Genomic DNA, 21,767 nt, shown 5'->3' on the forward strand with positions numbered 1-21,767 from the left:
CTCAGACGAAGAAGAGGCGGTTGCCCAATTTGCTGGTCCAACTGACTCCGCGCAAGAAACTCCAAAGAAGGTGGACTTTGCGACGGAAACTCTGCGTCATGCAAAGCGACCTCGCTTGGTAACTGTGATCAAGTACATTGACCTGCTGCGAATGATTCCACCTACCAGCAATAAGTGCGAACTCCTCTTCTCTCAGTGCAAGTTGGTGTTCAACCCTTTGCGTTCCAGCATGCTGCCAGCAAACTTTGAGATGTTGGTGTTTCTACGTCCCAACCGCGAGCTCTGGGACTTCACCTCTCTGGTAGGATACAATGAATCGGCCGATGACGACGAGGAGATGCAGAGTAGACATAGTTATGAACCCTCTCATTATCTATAGAATTGCTCTATATAAAAATCTATATAAAAAGTAAGAGGTTATTAAATTTTACGCGTAAAACCCATATCCGCTGGTGGACTGTCTTGCCGTCGCCGCCTCATTTTTTGTTTGTTAGATTACCCCTATGCCAGGACAAAAGTCCCGGTGACAACCACCAGCTTCTCGTACAGGTGTGGGACTCGAACCCTGTGCGGTGGATTGGTAGGGTCATTCCCAAACCACTACATCGCTCTAACCCTACTAATTGCACATTAATTGCAGTACTTATTATTGTTTTGGTTGATACGGCATTGACGGATTATTTTTTTTGCTGAAAACCAATACAATTAAATATTTTATTTTGCAACCCCTGGACGTGGAGTGTATGTCGCTTTCCATCCTCGCGTAATAGAAACATCAGCTCCTCATGCTCATATTTAAAACAGGCAAACCGGATTCTTAAGCAAGGAGAACTACGTGACGCCAGCGAATGCCTTTGTCGATACTTGAGTCCGTTCGAAACGCCAACTACATCTTCGAGCTCAAGCCTGTCGCCGTAGAGAGGATTGGCTTGTTGGAGTCGAGGCTGAGAGATCAAGAAGAGGAGATGGAACAACTGCGCGGCCAAGTTGATCTATCTGATCGCGCCTTTTTGTATGCTGAAAGCGCAGTCTGGACAGCGTCAACGCTCCAATGGAAGCCGCTAGCCTCTGATAAATTTATACTGGCTGCTGACAGTACGTCGATCACGTTTCGGATTCCAGGCCTGTACGCTATTGCGGTGCTTGTGAATCATTGGCCAATCAGAATAACACTTCAGGGACGAAATCGTTGATTAAGAATGATGTCAAAATTCAGCGATTAAGAATGATGTCAAAATTCAGCGTGCGGTAACTGGTTCTACCAACCTTTACGACAGCGGCTACGGCAATAACCTGTCTGCTGGTCACCGGACCAGTACGTCGCTTATGTGCGTGGTACAAGCCAAAGAGGACGATAGAATTGCTGTATCGTGTACGAAGACCACGTACGTTGACGACACTGCTTCGTATTTGACGGCGGTTCGCATGGGATTTTAACGAACGGACCGACAATTATCAGGAAGACAACGTGGTTGCAGTTTTGAGTAGCTGGAACTTTGATGCATGAACAGTGATATGACTCCGTAGTAAGTTTTACTGAATTATTTGCATTCTATTAATTTGGAACATACGGGTTCCATCGGCGAAGAATCGTTTACTCCGCAGCAAGAAACATGAACTACAAATACTTCCTGTGTTTTATCGTACATTTTCGACCATTGAACGTAAACGGAACACAAAGAAGTTCTGATGACGATACTGTAGTATTCTAGCATATTGACAGCTCGCGAAATGTGAAGCCATACAATTGATAAACATCTATTGCACCTGGGTCGACATCAAAGAGCTCTCAATTGCTCTGGTATTATCGTACAATATGAGCAGTATTTTTATAAGTTTCGGCTGAATGGCGTACTTGAAGGATATGTAGAAACAGCATATCCAGGTGAATGAGCACGATAGCGTTGTTGTCAGAGATCAAGCTGAAAATAATAAAACGTAACATCAACGAATAAGAAACCGCTTGCTGAAGGAGTTTCTGTAGTCAGTGTGAAAAAATCTCAGCGCAAAATCCATCGTGCTGGAAGTGAATGGTACTCAACTCCAACGTGCAGCTACAGGTTCCGTCTCCTGCTACGCTAAGGGTGCCAGATATGCTACTCAAAGCCACACCAGCACCTCGCTAATGTGTATCACTCCAGTGAAAAAGAACGCATGCTTCAGTGTGACTTGCTTGGGAACGTCTGTCGTCACGAATATGGCGTCATATATGACGTTGGCGCGCATTGGGGCTTGAGCACAGCTGTAATCTCAGCGCTTCGTGTCATCAGCTTCACAAGTTTCAAGGTTCTTCGAGCAGGGAGGCCAAGCTCGATGACATTTGAAAGATGTGCACCACACGGCTCAAGTTGTGCCCGCGTATCAAAATCAATTGAAGTCACTACTTATGATTCAAAAACCACATTGGATATTTTAGCTTTTCACGTCAGTTCTTTAACAACATTTTTACATGCTCTTCTCTTCAAGCTTGGTACACGAAAACTACACGGTCTTGTCACATCGAAAATCCAAACTACCTCGCGGGCAGTCGGCATCACTTAGGCCTTAGGCCGCAGCCGATGCCGCGACGGAACCAGCGGTACTAGTCGTAGTTGTTGCAGCAGCAAGAGCTTCACCAGACCCTTCCTTGGGCCCCTCACCCGAGCTGATGGACGGTATCCCGCCACTAAATGACCCGCCGAAGTCACCACCACCGAAGCCAGAGCCGCCGAAGCCTCCCATCGATCCAGCGAAGCCACCTCCGGTCATGGAGCCGCCGCCTCGACGACCGCCGCCAAAGTGTCCACCAAACGAGCCACTACCCATGACGGGGAAACCCTCACCAGAGCCGACGTTGTGCATGCCCCCGTGACCCGAGCCGTGGTGACCACGGCCGCCACCTCCGTGCATGGATCCCGAAGGTCGGTTGCCTCCCGTTGAGCCGCCATGGTCGAGAGCCCCGAAACTGCTCTGCGCCTCGACGTTGCCCGGTGTGAATCCCGAACCGGAGCTGAGCGTGTTGAAGTCAGTGGTGCTGACGGTGGAGTCCGTCGTGGCTGAAGCCTCGGAACGCAGAAGTCGCTGGGCGTCTACCGTCGACGACAGAGCAACAAGAGCTGCGGCGAGGATTGAAAACACTTTCATCTTGAGTTACAAACTGTGTGTGGGGTTTTAGTGGGTGGTTGTGGCTGGTGTGTGCCGACAACGAGGCTAATTCAAAAGTGAGGAACCAAATGGAGGGTCAGTGGGAAATGAATGTTGACAACGATCTGACTGCTACCTCGCGCGACTGGCACGAGTCTCGAATGCTCCGCGATCATACCGTATCGGATCCTTGTTCTCGATGACCACGTGTTGTGGCGTTTGACTCGTGGCACCGCTCGTTTTGGTGTCGATGTCATCCACAGGAGCTCAACGTGCACGCGATCGGTGAAAGTCTCAAGCAACGATGCCACTTCGTTTATAGTAAAGCTAATATGAGGATCTGTAAAAATTAGTCAAGGACGGGATATGTCAAGCACTACCAGCAGATTTACCTCACCTGTACGTTGGGTCCGAGTTGGCGTGAATCAAACTCCTGGGGTGCGGTGGGTATCATGCTGTGTGGTCTTCTAATCTGCTATGTAGGGGGCCAAATGATCGCAGCAATTACAGTTCTGTAGTTGAGTATGATCGGGGTGCATTTCTTGTTATTATTTCCGAACTTAAGTGTTCGGACTTAAAAAGTGATCAATGAAGTCATGTAATTTGCTGTAAAATGCATAATTCTCAATATTTAACTGGACTAAGTACGAAGTTTTATAATATCAAAACAGACACAATTAATTGAATGAAAAGGTTCGGCAAACAAAGCGCTAATATTTTGCTCTATACTACAACGCATTCTGCCTAACCCGATACCCACCGCACCCCAGCAGTTTGACTCACGCCAACTCGGACCCAACGTACAGGTGAGGTAAATCTGCTGGTAGTGCTTGACATATCCCGTCCTTGACTAACTTTTACAGATCCTCATATTAGCTTTACTATAAACGAAGTGGCATCGTTGCTTGAGACTTTCACCGATCGCGTGCACGTTGAGCTCCTGTGGATGACATCGACACCAAAACGAGCGGTGCCACAAGTCAAACGCCACAACACGTGGTCATCGAGAACAAGGATCCGATACGGTATGATCGCGGAGCATTCGAGACTCGTGCCAGTCGCGCGAGGTAGCAGTCAGATCGTTGTCAACATCCATTCCCCACTGACCCTCCATTTGGTTCCTCACTTTTGAATTAGCCTCGTTGTCGGCACACACCAGCCACAACCACCCACTAAAACCCCACACACAGTTTGTAACTCAAGATGAAAGTGTTTTCAATCCTCGCCGCAGCTCTTGTTGCTCTGTCGTCGACGGTAGACGCCCAGCGACTTCTGCGTTCCGAGGCTTCAGCCACGACGGACTCCACCGTCAGCACCACCGACTTCAACACGCTCAGCTCCGGTTCGGGATTCACACCGGGCAACGTCGAGGCGCAGAGCAGCTTCGGGGCTCTCGACCATGGCGGCTCAACGGGAGGCAACCGACCTTCGGGATCCATGCACGGAGGTGGCGGCCGTGGTCACCACGGCTCGGGTCACGGGGGCATGCACAACGTCGGCTCTGGTGAGGGTTTCCCCGTCATGGGTAGTGGCTCGTTCGGTGGACACTTTGGCGGCGGTCGTCGAGGCGGCGGCTCCATGACCGGAGGTGGCTTCGCTGGATCGATGGGAGGCTTCGGCGGCTCTGGCTTCGGTGGTGGTGACTTCGGCGGGTCATTTAGTGGCGGGATACCGTCCATCAGCTCGGGTGAGGGGCCCAAGGAAGGGTCTGGTGAAGCTCTTGCTGCTGCAACAACTACGACTAGTACCGCTGGTTCCGTCGCGGCATCGGCTGCGGCCTAAGGCCTAAGTGATGCCGACTGCCCGCGAGGTAGTTTGGATTTTCGATGTGACAAGACCGTGTAGTTTTCGTGTACCAAGCTTGAAGAGAAGAGCATGTAAAAATGTTGTTAAAGAACTGACGTGAAAAGCTAAAATATCCAATGTGGTTTTTGAATCATAAGTAGTGACTTCAATTGATTTTGATACGCGGGCACAACTTGAGCCGTGTGGTGCACATCTTTCAAATGTCATCGAGCTTGGCCTCCCTGCTCGAAGAACCTTGAAACTTGTGAAGCTGATGACACGAAGCGCTGAGATTACAGCTGTGCTCAAGCCCCAATGCGCGCCAACGTCATATATGACGCCATATTCGTGACGACAGACGTTCCCAAGCAAGTCACACTGAAGCATGCGTTCTTTTTCACTGGAGTGATACACATTAGCAAGGTGCTGGTGTGGCTTTGAGTAGCATATCTGGCACCCTTAGCGTAGCAGGAGACGGAACCTGTAGCTGCACGTTGGAGTTGAGTACCATTCACTTCCAGCACGATGGATTTTGCGCTGAGATTTTTTCACACTGACTACAGAAACTCCTTCAGCAAGCGGTTTCTTATTCGTTGATGTTACGTTTTATTATTTTCAGCTTGATCTCTGACAACAACGCTATCGTGCTCATTCACCTGGATATGCTGTTTCTACATATCCTTCAAGTACGCCATTCAGCCGAAACTTATAAAAATACTGCTCATATTGTACGATAATACCAAAGCAATTGAGAGCTCTTTGATGTCGACCCAGGTGCAATAGATGTTTATCAATTGTATGGCTTCACATTTCGCGAGCTGTCAATATGCTAGAATACTACAGTATCGTCATCAGAACTTCTTTGTGTTCCGTTTACGTTCAATGGTCGAAAATGTACGATAAAACACAGGAAGTATTTGTAGTTCATGTTTCTTGCTGCGGAGTAAACGATTCTTCGCCGATAGATCCGGTATGTTCCAAATTAATAAATGCAAATAATTCAGTAAAACTTACTATGGAGTCATATCACTGTTCATGCATCAAAGTTCCAGCTACTCAAAACTGCAACCACGTTGTCTTCCTGATAATTGTCGGTCCGTTCGTTAAAATCCCATGCGAACCGCCGTCAAATACGAAGCAGTGTCGTCAACGTACGTGGTCTTCGTACACGATACAGCAATTCTATCGTCCTCTTTGGCTTGTACCACACACATAAGCGACGTACTGGTCCGGTGACCAGCAGACAGGTTTTTGCCGTAGCCGCTGTCGTAAAGGTTGGTAGAACCAGTTACCGCACGCTGAATTTTGACTTCATTCTTAATCAACGATATCGTCCCTGAAGTGTTATTCTGATTTGGCCAATGATTCACAAGCACCGCAATAGCGTACAGGCCTGGAATTCGAAACGTGATCGACGTACTGTCAGCAGCCAGTATAAATTTATCAGAGGCTAGCGGCTTCCATTGGAGCTTTGACGCTGTCCAGACTGCGCTTTCAGCATACAAAAAGGCGCGATCAGATATATCAACTTGGCCGCGCAGTTGTTCCATCTCCTCTTCTTGATCTCTCAGCCTCGACTCCAACAAGTCAATCCTCTCTACGGCGACAGGCTTGAGCTCGAAGACGTAGTTGGCGTTTCGAACGGACTCAAGTAGGCGAAGATTGAAACTCAACTCAAGCCGAAGCCCGCTATTTACCCTTGATTCCAGTTTACGGTGTGATTCTTGACTTCTGTCTGACAGGCAGTCTAAACACTGTCGGAAGTACTGGTCATTAAAAAACGTACAGTAAGCTATCCTGTCGTGTGACTCTCATCAGCTACCTTACCGAAGCGTAGTCCATGGTTGACGCATCCACGAATGTATTTGCAGCACTTACAAATTCTCCTTTGCTTAAATACCCAGATTGCCTGACCGATTCGGTAGTATAATGTTGTTTGGTTAGGACCCGTAGTAGTCAACTACTACAGATAATAATCCAACTTACCATTGCTGTTTACTAGATCGAGACTCCAACCAGATATTCAGCTTTTCGCCTTGTACTGAAATTGCATAGCGAAACTTCTCGCCAGCAGGCCAAGGAAACGTCGTGACGCCTTCCGCTTTGGAGCCAATACCAGTAGCCATGACCTTGACCAAGAAAATTATCGAATGAGATCAATATTCTCGCTCTATTTAGTTCCAGTTCCATCAATCGCAGCACCCAGACATCCATTTTTTTCTCTGCAATTCTTTTCAAACATAATCATATTCTCCATCATTCAATCTATTTTCATCGACGTGAATTGATCAACGAGATCGATAGAAACTCCACTCAGGATTTCTCGGTAATTATCCCTCAAATACCTGGAAAATGTTTCACAATCTCATTTTCCCCGGCATTCCTCAAACGAATTTCCAGGATGACAGCCAATATCAACTCTGAAGTCGAAGGAGTGACGGCCTTCGCTCTGTGTTGTGACGCTTATTTTCGCTATCGGATCTCTCTCAAAAACGAAAAGGTGAATCTCTGGCTAGAGGACCGATCTAGCAAAAAGCAATGGTAAGCCTAATGATGCCGGCCTGCATATAATCAGTTTAATTATAACCTAGCTTGCTTATTTCACTACCCGCCAGGCAATCTGGGTTTCTGAGCATAGAGGACTACGTGACCGCTGCAAACGTATTCGCGGATGCGTCAGCAGCTGACTACGTATCGGTACGATTGTTTTTTTTTTATGATCAAGGAGCTACGAATGGCTTACTGTATCTTCGTTTAAATTACAGTACTTTCAACAGTGCTTGGAATGCTCATCGGACAGCTCTAGCGAGTCACAGCGTAAGCTGATTTCGCTCAAGGACGATCACCTACAGGTTGAGATGTGCATCAAGATTCGCCTGCTTCTGTCCGTCCACGAAATCAAGTACGTTTTTAAGCTACAACCAGTTACTGTTGACAGGGTCGACATTTTGGAGGCAAAATTGAAAGACCAACAGGAAGAGTTGGAAAAACTACGTGGCCAAGGTGGCCAACGTGAGCGAGCCTTTGTACACGCCGAAAGTGTGACTTGGGGGAATGCGTTGAAGCTTCAGTGGGAGAGCATTAATTCCGAGAACTTTTCGCTGGCTCTGATGTAATTTCGATCATATTTCGTACACCAGGCTTATACACAATTAGCGTACTCGTGAATCACCGGCCACTTGAGAATACCGCTGTGGTGTCGATTTCGTTGGAGAAGAGCGGTGTAATTACTCGGCCTATTTATATGACGATGATCTCCACGTGAGTCATCAGACCAGTACATCACTAGTGTGTATAGTTCAGATCAAGAAGAACGAGTTGATCGCTGTTGCTTGCACGGGGTCCTTCTCGATTCGGGGCCACCCCTCGTATTTGACAGCCGTGCGTATGGGTGACTAATACAGACTCTTGTGGTATTCGGTGTCGACTTAGTTTGGGCTAAAACCGGTTACAACGATATCCTTCTCGTCTTTTCTGAAATAAAACTCCATCTGTTAATTCCACCCGATAAGGCAGTGCATAATCGAATTTCGTTGCTGTTGTTAATGTAGTGTTCTTATTTGACAAAATCACACTATGTTGAATGTGGTGGTGATTCAAGAAATCGTCACAAAGAGTATATGTACTTCAGACTTCAACTGACAATTCGTCGGCTCAATCCCCTGACTAAAAAACGTTTTTTTCACGTTAGTTTTTTATACTCCTCGAAACGTACCAATCTATAGTTGCTGGTGTTGTATTACGTGTTCGCTTAATCGGAGCAGTGTGTCGATTTTTTAGCGAGTCTTCCAGTGGCTCGACTTTTGAGCAAACACGGATGAATTTCACGTACTGATTGGGATAATGAAACTTCAACTTGATCCGATTAGCCAACAATCTCGTCTGGCATTCCAAATTCAGCTGAAATTTGCGTTACATGAATTGAGATTATTGACAGCGCAGAACAGAAAAGTTGCCCTTTTACTTTTTGTCAGTATTTTTTTCCTCCATGCAACTCAAATTCTTGGACTGTTGCTTCCTGTATTGAAATATGGCTATTCCAAACTGGCACGATGAGGCGATTCCCGATTCGAGAATCCCGAAGTTGCCGTTACTTGGTTAAGATCCGATGCGAATGACCGTCAAATACGAAGCAGTATCGGCGATATAGGAGGTCCCCGAGCATAGGACTTCAATGCTTTCGTCTGCTTTGACCTGAACCATACTCATGAGCGACGTACTGGTTCGATGACTAGCATATTGCTGGGAATTGTTGTACATACAATAATGCACGACAGATCCAGCTGCCGCACGCTGAATTACGATTCCATTCTTCTGCAGCGATATCGCTCCGGCAGTACTGTTTTCGACTGGAACATGGCTCACAAGTACACTGATCGCGTACAGGCCAGGAATCACGATGATAATCGACGTACTGTCAGCACTTAGCACAAAATTCCCCGAGTTCAAGGGCTCCCATCGAAGCATCGCGTCCGTCCAGGTCGTGCTTTCGGCGTACAAAACGACTCGTTCAGTTTCGTCAACTCTGCTACGCAGCTTCTCCAACTCCTCTTGCTGATCCTTCAGCTTCGAAGCCAAAATGTCAATAAGCTCCACTGCCACTGGTTCTAGCTTGAACACGTAGCTAACATTCCGAAAGGACCGAAGCAGTCGAATCTTGATGTTCATTTCAAGCTGAAATGTGTCTCCTTTCAGTGAAACCAGCTTGCGCTGCGATTCTTGAGTTTCGTCCACCGAGCAGTCTAAACACTGCTTAAAGCACTGACAATTAAAGCAATTGAAACAGTTAGCTCTACACCTTCAGATGACTTGTCAAAATACTACCGTACGGAAATGTAGTCCGCCGCTGATGCATCCACAAATGCGTTTGCAGTGGTCACGTATTCTTCTTTGCTAAGGAATCCAGATTGCCTGCTCGATATATGAGTTTTGCCTGGCAGTTAGTACGGACGCTCATCAAACTTAATTATAAACTTACCACTGTTTTTTGCTCGTGCGGTTCTCTAACCAGAGGTTAATCTTTTCGCTCTTTAGAGAGAGCAAGTAGCGGAAGCTCTCGTCAGGAAGCGAACCAAACGTCGTGGTCCCTTCAACCTCGAAATCGATCCCAGTCGCCATGGCAGGAGAAGTGGTAAAAGCACAACGCGGAAAAATCGTTTGTGCCAAGTCTGAAGACAAATGCTCTCCTATCGAGTATTTCCGAGAAAACCACTGTCTCTGGCTAAACTTGTGAATTCTCTTGGAAATGATCACTGGAAGAGTCTTTACCATTTCTCTGAAATACCCAACGGGATGTAATACCTGTTTCTATGTGCAAATGCGTCTACGGGACGAGGCGCAAGGAACTTGAAACTTCCGCGCTGATGGCCTGAGCAAAGCGAACACACATTGGCTGAAATGTCATGAGGCAGGAGTTGGGTACGCGTATCAACCTCACTCGAGTTCTACTCAATGGACAAATCATTTCAATACGTCATACTAGGTGATACTAAGCATCCTCGCTGAGCCAGGCACCGAGTAGAAACGCTGCGCCTGAGCCGGTCGACCATTTCTGAAGTTGAAGTTGTATGATGCGTGGTTGCAGGGCTGGCACTGTAAAAGATAGAGACTATCGTTCATAATCGCCTGGCAACGATTAATGCAACCCATAAGCACTGGAATGAAGGGATCCGTTCGGTGGGATTTGAGATGTCATCGTCTTTGCCGAGTGCTTCGGCGTGCATGCATTTCCACTCACGATTCTTTCCCGATGGTACAGAATGCAAGTCCACAAGTACCAGCTCACAGCGCTGCGAGACGGTCACTTTCGAATTTGCCCGAGACTTCAGAAGCCTCCAACTTGAGCTCGTTATGGCGCCACACGAATCCCCACGCAACGGATACGCCGTCGTGCAGACGCCACCTGCCTACGCCCACGATGAGCCCATGCTCAACATCGAGGATCGCTCGCTGAAGCCAACGTGGATCGTGTATTCCTCTGTCGGTATTGCCATGCTGGAGGCCTTCCACTACGGATGGTCCAACTCTCAAGTCAACCTCAGCACCTTCAGCAACACGGACGAATGCAACGCTCGACCAGTGGAGGAAGGCACTTGCCTCATGTTCCCTGGCCACACTCACACGACGTGGACTCTGCTAGTGAACGCGTGGATTGTGGGCGGAATGTTTGGCAGTCTACTGTCAGGATTCCCGTCGAACAAGTGGGGTCGTCGTACTACATTACGCTTCAACGCGATCATTATGGTACTGGGGTCAGTGATCCAAGTGGTAGCAAACAACCCGACGTGGTTCTCTGCGGGTCGCTTCGTGACGGGTGTGGCTAACGGTGTAGCTATGGCTGTAGTCAACACGTTCCTGAACGAGATCTCTACGCCTCACAACCGTCACGCTCTTGGAACGAACACGCACTTAGCTGCAACGCTAGGTATCTTCGGTGTAGCCACCACGTTCTGGTACTGGAACACTACCTCTGGTTTCCGATGGATCGCTGGAATGCCAATAGTCTTCGCTGCTGGATTCGTAGTTATGTCGTTCTTCTTCATGGTCGAGAGTCCCGTGTGGCTCGTTGCGAACGGTAAAGACGAAGAAGCCGAGAAAGAACTGGCGCGTCTGTACGGAAAACAGAACGTCAACGTCATGATGGGTTGGATCCAAGCGAATGATCGTCGATCCAAGCTGCCTTCGATGCTGAGTGGCGTATCGGATAAGGTCCACACTGAGACGAACTGGACTATTCTGACCAACAAGAAGTTCCGTAAACCGCTGGTCATTGCACTGGGACTGACGTGCATTAACCAGTTAGTGGGGATCAACGCTGTCTTCTTCTACTCGTCGTCTATTCTCAAAGACGCTGGTATTTCGGACTCCCGTGTCGGACTTATGATCATCGATATCTTGAACGTTGTACCCGTGCCGATCGCTGCTGCCTTGACGAAGGTCATGCGTAAACGTACGATGTTGATGTCGGGTATCTTCGTGATGGTCTTGTGCTGTATCGGCATGACGTTCTCGCTGGTTTACAGCGTGGGCTGGCTCTCCATTGTCTTCCTCGGAGTGTTCGTGGTGGGCTACGACTTGAGTATCGGTCCGCTGCTTTGGCCGATTGTTGCGGAGCTCTTCGCAGACTCAGCTCGTGGCGCTGCTGTTGGTATCTGTATCACCATGAAGTGGATCTGCTCACTTATTGTGGGTATCGGCTTCCCGTACGTTGAGGAAGCGATTACGAACTACAGCTTCACGCCGTTCCTGGGCACGACTATTCTCTCTATTATCTTCATCTACTTTATGGTGCCGGAGACGTCGGACAAGACTATTGCGGAGATCCAAGACGGATTCCGTAGCGACCACAGCGTGCAGTCGTCGAGCAAGAGTCAGATCTAAGGAAGTAATGAATGTATCATGTTGTTGATCTATCTAACGTTTTCTAATGTCGACTCGAGATCGTTTACTTATCCACACACTCTGTTCCAGTCTAGACTCAAATTAATTGCCGCTGAACTCGAACCAGTGCATGTACGATACCAGTATTGCATAAACGAAACAAATATTATTCATGCACCGGGTTACATGCTAGCCTAAGAGACAAAGAGCAGCACAGCTCACAACTTCCTGTTTATAAGCATGTTCTACTCACAATAGTGTCATGACAACATTTAGGCACCACCAGCAAATCTCGTGGTCTCGGCTCACGAGTCATACGCAAAAAAAGACGCCCAGACTAAAAAAAGGGAGAAAATTACATCTTCAAGAATTTCTTGTTTTCAATGACAATAGGCAAACCAAATGCAAAGCACTTCTACCAGCTACACACTACGCCGGCTCGACATTTCTCACTTCCTACTGCTGACTCTTGACCGAGTGCAGGTTCTCGTCACCACGGAAGCCGTTCTGGATCTCAGCGATCGTCAAGTCCGAAGTCTCCGGCACCATGAAGTAGATAAAGATGATCGACAGAATAGTAGTGCCCAGGAACGGCGTGAAGCTGTAGTCTGTGATAGCGTCCTGGACGTACGGGAACGCGATACCGATAATGAGCGCACACGTCCATTTCAAGAAGACGCAGATGCCGACAGCGCCACCACGCGCGGAGTCCGGGAAGAATTCAGCGATCATAGGCCAGAGCAGTGGACCGATACTGACGTCGTAGCCAACCACGTAGATACCAAGCATAGTGACGGAGAGCCAACCGACACCGTAGACCATAGAGAACGTCATTCCAATGCAGCACACAGCCATGATAGCAATGCCCCAAAGAAGCATCGGGCGCTTGGGTAGGAACTGAGTAGCATAAGCAGCGATCGGTACCGGTACAACGTTCAGAATGTCGATGATAACCACACCAAGTCGCGCATCCGCGATGCCCGCTCCAGTCAGAATAGATGACGAGTACCAGAAAACGGCATTGATGCCAACCAACTGGTTGATACACGTGAGTCCCAAGGCCACCACGAGTTGCTTACGGAACTTTGGGTTGGCCAGGATCGTCCACGGACTCTCGGCTTCCATCTGTACCGATTCACCACTTACAGTCGACGGTAATTTGGTTCGCTGTTCGCGGGCCTGGATCCAGCTCATCATGGCTTCGACGTTTTCTTTGCCGTACAGACGAGCGATCTCCCGTTCGGCTTCTTGCTCACGGCCCTTCGCTACAAGCCACACGGGACTTTCGACCATGACGAAGTAGGAGCAGAGCAGGTAACCGGCAGCGAGAACGATAGGGATTGCAGCGATCCAGCGGAATCCGGATGTGGTGTTCCAGTACCAGAACGTCGTGGCTACACCTAAGATACCGAGCGTAGCAGCCAAGTGCGTGTTGGTACCGAGAGCGTGGCGGTTGTGAGGGGTAGAGATCTCACTTAGGAACGTGTTGACGACGGCCATAGCGATACCGTTGGCGATTCCAGCAACGAATCGGCCGAAGCCGAACCAAAAGGGATTGGGGGCAACGACTTGGATAACAGAGGCCAGTACCATGATGACAGTATTGAAGCGTAGAGTCATTCGACGCCCGTACTTGTTGGACGGAATACCAGACAGGAAACTGCCTACCATGCCGCCGACAATCCATGCGTTGGAGAGCAACGTCCAAGTGGTCTTGGTGTGTCCAGGGAACATGATACAGGTCCCCTCGACGACCGGACGGGCGTTGCAGTCTTCGGTGTTGTTGAATTTGTGGAGATTGATCTGGTGACTCGACCAACCATAGTGGAAAGCTTCCAGCATGGCGACGGCAGCAGACGTGTACACGATCCATCGCGCTTGAATGGCTCGTCCTTCGATAGTGGGCTCGTTGACGGTGCCAGGAACCGGGGACATGGCGATCGCGTAGTCCGTGGCTTGGTTTGGATTCGGGGAGGGAGGCATCTTGATCGCTGGTTTGAAGCTTGGACTGGAAGGCCCTGTTGGTGCCAGAAGGCGAATTCAAAAGTGAGGACTCGAATTGAGAGCGTAGAGCTGTCGATCGGGCTTGTGAGGCCTAGGAGGGATTAAATCCTCGAGCTTAGCTCATCTGCTAGCACCCTTCAACCAAGTAAGGTCAGGACAAGGGAGTCTGTTTTGGTTGCATGCCACGCTACAACGATCACAGCGGCTGGACTATCCTTGCAACGAAAAAAAAAATCTTTACTAAAACGAAGACTAACATTAATACTTTCAGCAATTAAAATAGCTGGCTGGATTAATTTGCTTAAATAAAAGGCGGTAAGTCACCGTCGAGAAGATGTGCCACCACAAGGCTGAGGAAGGGGAGATGGGGTGGATGCCTTTACACATCACCGCTGTGCACCAAGTCGCCTATCTGAGCTAGTATTTGCTTGCGATAAGTTTCGAAAGCGTACGTTTGATCAGGCGAGGCCTGTTTCAAAAGCTCTGGTCAAGCTACATGTAGATAATTACATTTACGTTTGGTTTAATGTGGAACAAGAATTGCATGCCGACGTTTGATATATGCATGGGAGTTTAGATTTGAGCACAGCCACACAGCCACATCCCCTGGTGAGCCAGGGCCGATCGGTAATTAAGTCGGCTACAGTATTGTTAGCTTTCGTCGCGCGATTTGATGGAGCACGTTGTGCTGTGTGGTACACAGTGTACCGCACGGCATGGTCTGTAGGGCATCACGAAGCAGATGCTTCGATGCCACGGCCATCCTCAGACAATTATTCCTCTTCTTTAGGTCAAACACAAACTCAGTTTATCTTCAACAACTCATCAGAGCCTCCTAGACTTCGTGCAGCACAAATGGATGTTGGAGCTATCCAAACCAGATGTACCAAGTCACATACACTTGAAGATGTCGGCTAAAACAACCAGCCCTGAGTCCACTCATCAAACGTTTGTTTGACTGTGAGCCAGGCCTGTGGTGAGCCAGGGACGACCTGTACAATGATAGTTCCAGGGAATGAAGTTCAAGTTCGAGACCGCCAGAACCACCTTGAAGTTAAACAGCCCCTCCTGGAAGGATTCGCCCAACGATGACTGACTCGATCAAGTTCAATCAGCAGGATTCCAGTCTCTTCTTGAAGTATGGCTCTAGGAAAATCTAGAGCTGCGTCATACTAGAATATAGGAGAAGTTTTTTTTTTTGCAATGTTGTCTACTGATATGGCAACCGATAGACCATTCACCTAAACGGTATATCTTAAGAAATATTTGATACGATCCGGAGATCGCGCCACCTAGCTCGCTGTCTTGTGCTACTTTGTTGCGCTGAAAAGCCTGAGTGGACTGTACGGGTTTCAAAAAAAAAAAAATGCTGTGACGACCAAACGCTATTTTGTATATGTTAATTTGCTGTCGCCTAGAGTTTTCAAGCAAACAAAGTCGTCTAATGCAAGACTTGTATTTCGTCAAAAGAAGGTGATAAACCGGGTAACCTCGAAGTTACATTTACGCCAAAATAAAAAGCGGACTCCCCTTAGACAAGAATATAATTACCAAGGGTGAGATTTGTAGCTGGAATAGTAGTATGAACTGTGAGTAGTAGTATGAACTGTGATGTTACTTGAAGGTTGCATGAGGTTCTCAACATTAAAAAAGAAATATGTCCGACACAACGGAGTCTGGGCTGACGGCGTTTGCTCTGCCGCCTGCGCCGACGTATCGCTTCGTCATCACTAGCAGAGCCGAGAAGGTGAAGATCACACTAGAAGATCTAAAGAGCAAGAAGCAGTGGTATTAAATTGAGCTGGGCATCACTTAAAGCCTCGACATTCAATCTCTAACGCAGTATGTAAATATCTAAATATCGCAGGAGCTCGGGTTTTCTAGATGACAAAGAATACGTTACGAGCACGAACAGAATCCCCAACGCGAGTCTCGTGGATTACGTTAAGGTTGTTTAACACTACAAATATTTACGCGAAAGCACTTGCTTACACTAATTGTCTGTATTATTGCCAGGTCTTCAAAGATACTCTAGAATTTCTGATGGAGAGTATCGAAGCTGAGGAAGAAGACACGGAAACAGACATCACTGTCGAGGACGGTGATCTCAAGGGGCGAGACAACCCCCTGGACCCCGCAAAGATCCGTCGCAAACTGACCCCTCTCAAAGACTATAAATTCCAGCTAGAATTGGCAGTAAAAATCCGGATTTTCCAGTCGGCATGGACTGCGAAATATCTGTTCCAGTTGGAGCCCGTTACACTCGACCGAATCGATATTTTAGAGGCCAAACTCCGAGATATAGAGTACGAACTGGAAAAGACGAAAAACAATTTGGACGATGAGAAACGGGGGCGTGAGATTGTGGAGGAGGAATTAAACGAAATGAAGGACAAACTCGCAGATTTGGAGAAGGCGATTGTGAAGACAAACAATCCAAAGGCGCATGAACGGTTGAAAGCAGCCTCGAGAAATGTGGCGGAGTTGAACGACAAGGGCCAACTGCAGTGGAATTCAGTGAAAGGACTCGGCTTTGAGCCGTCGAGTGGCGGATACGGTGTGCGTGTCCTTGTGGCTGGGTGGTATATGGTCAACGCGACGGTGTACTTGGCGCCTCAAACAGTTGGAACGAGCGTTAAACTCCAGCTGAACGGGAACTACTTGCGATCTCAGCCTGCTCCGATTAATGGTAAGCAGAATACCAGCGTTACGTTCGCCTTCGTAACAAACTTGAAGAAAAACGACGAGCTCACGATTATCGCCACGGACTCTCAAGTTGGAGCTGATCTCGACGCATTCAGAGTTGGCAAGTAAACGGGATCGACGTTGAAGACAGCTACGCAGTCGAAGTCTTACAGCATGTAATCTCGCTTTCGCCCTTGACTGAATATGTTTTATAAGCGATAATTTAGGTAGCAAATAAGTTGAACAAGCCAGTGACGTTGGAATGGACGTTGTTCCTAGTACTAAGTTTTTATTTAATGAAGACAGAATCCACCGGTAGTACCGAACAGGTAACACAGAGTCCTGCTCCCAGTTACATACCCTGTCAAACCGATCAAGATATGACAGCATCCTACAAAACCTGACGACAGCGCGGGTTCGGACAATTTCCTGAGAAATGCACTCTCTCTTAACGGGTATGTCCAGTTTGGTCATGGCCTGTCCCAGCTTTCTACCTGGCGGTGATTGTGAGTTTCACAACGCAACTCGCCTCCGGCCAACCAAGACGAGCAGCAAGCAATTGCCAGAATAGCGACGAGAATCAGTTGTTTCCGTCCAGTCGTGTTGACGGGTGGGAGACTGAGTACTATGTGAGCAGTTTGCGTTGCAACAAACAAGGAGTCGTAGGAGAAGTTGCATTTTACATGTCAGTTAAATCGTGCTTGTAGCCACTACTGAGCTGGAACGGTGTTTTACGGAGTAGTGAATGCAAATCGATTAATGTGCTTGCTTGAAATACAAGTCGTTTTTTTTTATTTCGCTGTGAAGATCATGGTCCACCGGTTATACTATTATACTAGTAATGTATCTCAAACTGCATCAGCTGAAGAAATATCGTTGGAAACGTTCGAGCCCAGGCAAATGGGTTAATACATGGATGCCTTGATATATGGTATTCTGCGAAATCTCGGTTTATCTTCTCCAACCGACTCATCAATTCTAGTCGTCATGAATACATGCGTAGGTGCTCCGACGTAGCACAGCACGACGGCCAAGAAAATGGCAATTGAAAAAGGCAAACGGAGTCACTGCTTTTGGACCACCACCTGCGCCGATTTATCGGTGTGCTGTTTCTGCTCAGGGTGAGAATATGATTATTTGGTTGGAAGACCTCAAGATGAAGAAGCATTGGTACGGAAACAGATCACAGAGCTGCGAGAAAAACATTGTGTCGGGGTGGAGTACCCCGTTTAACGTGAACGACGGGCTGTCTGTCATGGCTACGAATACCCCATACAACGTAAAGGCAGACTTAGAGTTGACGAGACTGCGAGAGTAGTACGAGCTGTCGTTGAAACAACAAAGGTGGATACGAAGTTGCCGGCAGTCATTTTGATAAACCTCACATTTGTCTGCACTATTATTGAGTAAGGGGAAATGCCAATTCGGGTCAAATCTAAACTGCTTTTCTAGTTTTTCTTGTGTCTTTTGTTCTAGGACAAACAAAACGACACCAAGGGTACAAACCAAAAGCTGTGGATTTTGTAGATTTTTCTGGCTATTTCTGAAACATCTATCTAACTATTACATAAACACAATCGGTACGATTAAAAAAAGAACACCAAGAATGATGGTCCTGCCTATTAGGGGCCGCTTGAAATGATTTGAGTTGACTATGTGATTCGGCCTGTCTTTTATATGGTACCTAATAACTGACCAATCACAACTATTAAGTGCAAAATTAGAGTCTTTCATTGACCAAATGTACAGTTCTCTAATTGACAAACCGGCCACGAATTAGCATTTTACCTTACCCTTCGTTGGTGATAAAGGCACTCTACACTGCGCAGCAATGTGAAGGTGCCGTATGAAACAGATATGTTGAATGTATTCTTTATCGAGCTATGACAATTTGGCTGAGTTAAGATGATAACTATTATCAGTACTTATTGATATTGTTGTCCTTTCATATGGTATAAACCCGAGAACACTGGGGGATCGAGATGCCAAGAAGATGCGGTACGTGTACAAGTTATATACTCTGAAAGCGACAGCACTAGCCCAACAATTTTCGTGTACAGTCCAAGAATAATCTCGGCCAGTATTACGCGCATGATCATAAAAAGTAATCAGGTGACGTTGACGCACAAAACGCTGAACGCAATCAATAGTTGAATAAATCCTTTTTTTTACCAGTATTAATCTAAAGGCGAAAACCAAATTTTGATTATCCAGTACTGCATGTGCTAGCTTGGCCATTGATTATTTCACCAAGAAATTAATAGTGCGACACTTTTAATCAACTCGAAGCAAGCTCTCGTCTGCTCACTACTCAACTTTCTCCGTTTATCGAAAACCTCTCCACCACTGATGACTCTATCCCAGCCACATGTTGCGAACTGCGTTCCAACCTTAAGCCTTCCAGAGAGCCATGAGGGTGATACCGGCACCCCGTCGGATCCCTACGTGAGTGCAGTTTCGCCAAGGCAGCACATTGAACCGGAGAAGATGAATTGGGCGAGGAAATGTGCGCGATATTGGACGGTGGCGCGTTGGCGTCTGTCACGTACTATTTTCTCGGTTCCCATTCCGATGCTCACGCCACGCTTCGACATCAAGCTTGGTGACCTGATCGTCACATTCCCGCTGCTTATGTTTCTCCTGGGCATGGCGGTATTCTTTACAGTCGAGCACGAAGTTAAAACGTCTGGTGCACCAGCGACATTCACGATGTTGTTTGTGTTCGTTTTGGTAGTGCGAAACAATTCGCTCTTACTCGCACTCACGGGTATCCCCTTCGAACGTGCGTTGTTCTACCACAAACTGTTGTCTTATGCGACGATCGTGTTGACGGTGGTGCATGCCTACGCGTATTATGCGGCGCCTGACGAACATGTACAAACAGCGGATGAAGATATGGACTTCAAACTCTTGACTGGATATGTCGCGTTCGTGGCCATGGTCGTCTTGTGTTTATTGTCTGTAAACAAAATTCGCCGTCGCTTCTTCGAGTTTTTCTTACGCACTCATTGGATCCTCTTCATCGTCGCTGTGGTGTTTGCGTCGCTGCATGGTGCTCCCTATATTCTGGTAGGAGTCATTCCTTGGTTCGTGGACATGCTTTATCGCCTAGCCATCCGAACTCGCAAGTACTCTAAAGGTTCCTTGAAGCCCACCGAGGTTTCAACTGGAATAGTTGCTCGGGATCAGGTGTCGGTCCATACGTTGCCCGGAGACATTACGCTTATTCAGTTCCCACGCGTTCGCAAAGATACCGGTGACGCATTCGAGTACGAAGCTGGTCAGTACGCGTTCATTTGCATTCCGACAATTTCCTATCTCGAGTGGCATCCGTTCACGATCTCATCTTCTCCCAACGAAGCCATGGTGACGTTTCACACTAAAAAACTGGGTGATTGGACGAAGAAGGTGAGAACTGCTGCTATTGACACTAACAATGACTCCCCATTTGACATTCTCCTGGATGGACCTTATGGCAACGTTTCCGTCGATATCGCCACTCCGGGAGTGTACTCACATTACGTTCTGTTCTCTGGCGGCATTGGTGTGACTCCGATGCGGTCAATTGTCAACTGGTTGTACACTGAACACCGCGAAGGCTATCGTCCTGATATCAAGAATGTTCACTTCGTATGGTCTGTACGCGACCGTGACCTTATTCAAGCGCTCGTCGATGGTACGGAGCTGCATCATGAGACTAACAACTGCGAATCCTATTTCCCACCGCGAATCCAAGACGTGAACGAAGCAGGAAGCACGTTCTTTAGTGAGTTTTACCTCACGCGAGGTGAGAAGGACGTTGAAGCTCAACTCGACCACCAGCTCCGCAACTGTCTTAGATATGGTTCTCGCCCTGACGTGACAAAAATTCTACGATCCATGGGTGAAAAGGCAAAGCAAGATGACAGCACTCGAGTAGCTGTGCTGGTCTGTGGACCAAAGCCATTGGTGAATGGCGTCGTGGCCACTGGCATGACCCTCTCCAAGGAGATGAAGATCCAGTTCGACGTTCACACCGAGTTGTTCGACTTTTAGGCAATCTCTGGACCTGGCAGACTTGTTAAGAGGATAATAGGCTGGACTGTTGCTCAAGTTAGCAATCGCTATGCAGTTGGATGATGAGAAGATGAATTTGACTTTCTGAAAACGATTTTCAAAATCCTGGTTGCTGGTCGACGCAAGGCTTCGAGTAGACTGTCTTTTGTTTAGACTACACGGACGCGGTATATCTTGTAGTTTGACGCAGCGGAAACAAGGTATCATTAACGCTTGCTCAGAGTTTTTGACAAGCGTTATATGTACTGTACTCGAGTGACGGAGCCCGAAAAAAAAATACAGTACTCACCCCACCCTTTCTTCTTACCCCCTTCAAGAGTTTATATCCTGGAGGTAGCAGTATCATATTATGAAGGTACCGGGTATCACTGACTTCGCGACATGGTGACGCCAGCGCACACGGCGATAAGCATATCTTCGCCATCGTCGTGGGCTACGTACATGTATCCCTCACGAAAATATTCTCGTGGCGTAGCTTGCTGCTTCTAATAGTTAGCTTCCTGGCGACGCGGAAGCTGTCTGAGGTAGCATGTTCAGCCAACGATATCTCAGTTTTCTCTGTCTTGAAACATAATTACAGTACTAGTGGCATTTTCAAAGTAATGTAAGGGTCCATTTGTGCCACAATGTGAAGATGAAAAGAAAAAAAAAGAACATCACCTTCACTCAAATTGAGAAGTGCATACCTGTATAACTAGCAATCATGACCTGATCTCTTTACATTTAGTTATGAG

At 47.5% G+C, this 21,767-nt stretch overlaps 10 protein-coding genes across 12 annotated transcripts; 6 read left to right on the forward strand and 4 right to left on the reverse strand.

Moving 5' to 3' along the window:
• Window positions 1-848: 848 nt before the first annotated feature.
• PPTG_22164 (hypothetical protein) lies at window positions 849-1,437 on the forward strand (the record flags this gene model as incomplete). The annotated part of the gene is made up of 2 exons (XM_008902058.1): window positions 849-1,126; window positions 1,278-1,437. The coding sequence occupies 2 exons, from the start codon at window positions 849-851 to the stop codon at window positions 1,435-1,437; spliced, it is 438 nt and encodes a 145-aa protein (XP_008900306.1).
• A 1,107-nt stretch (window positions 1,438-2,544) lies between these two features.
• Window positions 2,545-3,577, reverse strand: PPTG_07619 (hypothetical protein; the record flags this gene model as incomplete). Its single annotated transcript, XM_008901899.1, has 3 exons — window positions 2,545-3,095; window positions 3,260-3,450; window positions 3,516-3,577. 3 exons carry the CDS (start codon window positions 3,575-3,577, stop codon window positions 2,545-2,547), a joined length of 804 nt encoding a protein of 267 aa, XP_008900147.1.
• Window positions 3,578-4,312: 735 nt separating this feature from the next.
• PPTG_07620 (hypothetical protein) lies at window positions 4,313-4,905 on the forward strand (the record flags this gene model as incomplete). The annotated part of the gene is made up of 1 exon (XM_008901900.1): window positions 4,313-4,905. The coding sequence occupies exon 1, from the start codon at window positions 4,327-4,329 to the stop codon at window positions 4,903-4,905; it is 579 nt and encodes a 192-aa protein (XP_008900148.1). The 5' UTR covers window positions 4,313-4,326.
• Window positions 4,906-5,882: 977 nt separating this feature from the next.
• PPTG_07621 (hypothetical protein) lies at window positions 5,883-7,034 on the reverse strand (the record flags this gene model as incomplete). The annotated part of the gene is made up of 3 exons (XM_008901901.1): window positions 5,883-6,674; window positions 6,736-6,817; window positions 6,895-7,034. The coding sequence occupies 3 exons, from the start codon at window positions 7,032-7,034 to the stop codon at window positions 6,012-6,014; spliced, it is 885 nt and encodes a 294-aa protein (XP_008900149.1). The 3' UTR covers window positions 5,883-6,011.
• Window positions 7,035-7,309: 275 nt separating this feature from the next.
• On the forward strand, window positions 7,310-8,024 carry PPTG_07622 (hypothetical protein; the record flags this gene model as incomplete). The annotated part of the gene is made up of 3 exons (XM_008901902.1): window positions 7,310-7,449; window positions 7,524-7,605; window positions 7,674-8,024. The coding sequence occupies 3 exons, from the start codon at window positions 7,310-7,312 to the stop codon at window positions 8,022-8,024; spliced, it is 573 nt and encodes a 190-aa protein (XP_008900150.1).
• A 540-nt stretch (window positions 8,025-8,564) lies between these two features.
• On the reverse strand, window positions 8,565-10,260 carry PPTG_07623 (hypothetical protein). Its single transcript, XM_008901903.1, has 3 exons — window positions 9,887-10,260; window positions 9,738-9,819; window positions 8,565-9,669 (listed from the first exon to the last, which is right to left on the reverse strand). The coding sequence occupies exons 1-3, from the start codon at window positions 10,177-10,179 to the stop codon at window positions 9,007-9,009; spliced, it is 1,038 nt and encodes a 345-aa protein (XP_008900151.1). The 5' UTR covers window positions 10,180-10,260; the 3' UTR covers window positions 8,565-9,006.
• Window positions 10,261-10,511: 251 nt separating this feature from the next.
• On the forward strand, window positions 10,512-12,347 carry PPTG_07624 (hypothetical protein). The gene has a single exon (XM_008901904.1). The coding sequence runs from the start codon at window positions 10,597-10,599 to the stop codon at window positions 12,286-12,288; it is 1,692 nt and encodes a 563-aa protein (XP_008900152.1). The 5' UTR covers window positions 10,512-10,596; the 3' UTR covers window positions 12,289-12,347.
• A 305-nt stretch (window positions 12,348-12,652) lies between these two features.
• On the reverse strand, window positions 12,653-14,271 carry PPTG_07625 (hypothetical protein; the record flags this gene model as incomplete). Its single annotated transcript, XM_008901905.1, has 1 exon — window positions 12,653-14,271. One exon carries the CDS (start codon window positions 14,269-14,271, stop codon window positions 12,745-12,747), a length of 1,527 nt encoding a protein of 508 aa, XP_008900153.1. The 3' UTR covers window positions 12,653-12,744.
• A 1,652-nt stretch (window positions 14,272-15,923) lies between these two features.
• PPTG_07626 (hypothetical protein) lies at window positions 15,924-17,292 on the forward strand. Of its 3 annotated transcripts, XM_008901906.1 has the most exons (3): window positions 15,924-16,080; window positions 16,160-16,241; window positions 16,309-17,292. In XM_008901906.1, the coding sequence occupies exons 1-3, from the start codon at window positions 15,950-15,952 to the stop codon at window positions 17,104-17,106; spliced, it is 1,011 nt and encodes a 336-aa protein (XP_008900154.1). In that variant the 5' UTR covers window positions 15,924-15,949; the 3' UTR covers window positions 17,107-17,292. The 3 variants fall into 3 exon arrangements, with proteins under 3 accessions (XP_008900154.1, XP_008900156.1, XP_008900155.1); XM_008901908.1 differs by having other exon boundaries at window positions 15,924-16,241; XM_008901907.1 differs by having other exon boundaries at window positions 15,946-16,080; window positions 16,160-17,244.
• A 2,034-nt stretch (window positions 17,293-19,326) lies between these two features.
• On the forward strand, window positions 19,327-21,012 carry PPTG_07627 (hypothetical protein; the record flags this gene model as incomplete). The annotated part of the gene is made up of 1 exon (XM_008901909.1): window positions 19,327-21,012. The coding sequence occupies one exon, from the start codon at window positions 19,327-19,329 to the stop codon at window positions 21,010-21,012; it is 1,686 nt and encodes a 561-aa protein (XP_008900157.1).
• Window positions 21,013-21,767: the final 755 nt, after the last annotated feature.

The sequence above is a fragment of the Phytophthora parasitica genome (assembly GCF_000247585.1).
Source record: "Phytophthora parasitica INRA-310 unplaced genomic scaffold supercont2.12, whole genome shotgun sequence".
Classification (NCBI taxonomy): Eukaryota; Oomycota; class Peronosporomycetes; order Peronosporales; family Peronosporaceae; genus Phytophthora; species Phytophthora nicotianae.

What these genes read in the sequence shown, in the direction of transcription:
- PPTG_07624 (XM_008901904.1), top strand. Translation starts at nt 10,597, where the DNA reads ATGTCATCGTCTTTGCCGAGTGCTTCGGCGTGCATGCATTTCCACTCA.
- PPTG_07623 (XM_008901903.1), bottom strand. Translation starts at nt 10,179, where the DNA reads ATGGTAAAGACTCTTCCAGTGATCATTTCCAAGAGAATTCACAAGTTT. An exon ending in CGCACGAGCAAAAAACAGTG is followed by an intron (nt 9,820 to 9,886) that starts GTAAGTTTATAA and finishes TATATCGAGCAG; the next exon opens with GCAATCTGGATTCCTTAGCA. An exon ending in CAGCGGCGGACTACATTTCC is followed by an intron (nt 9,670 to 9,737) that starts GTACGGTAGTAT and finishes TTTAATTGTCAG; the next exon opens with TGCTTTAAGCAGTGTTTAGA.
- PPTG_07626 (XM_008901906.1), top strand. Translation starts at nt 15,950, where the DNA reads ATGTCCGACACAACGGAGTCTGGGCTGACGGCGTTTGCTCTGCCGCCT. An exon ending in CTAAAGAGCAAGAAGCAGTG is followed by an intron (nt 16,081 to 16,159) that starts GTATTAAATTGA and finishes TAAATATCGCAG; the next exon opens with GAGCTCGGGTTTTCTAGATG. An exon ending in GTCTCGTGGATTACGTTAAG is followed by an intron (nt 16,242 to 16,308) that starts GTTGTTTAACAC and finishes TATTATTGCCAG; the next exon opens with GTCTTCAAAGATACTCTAGA.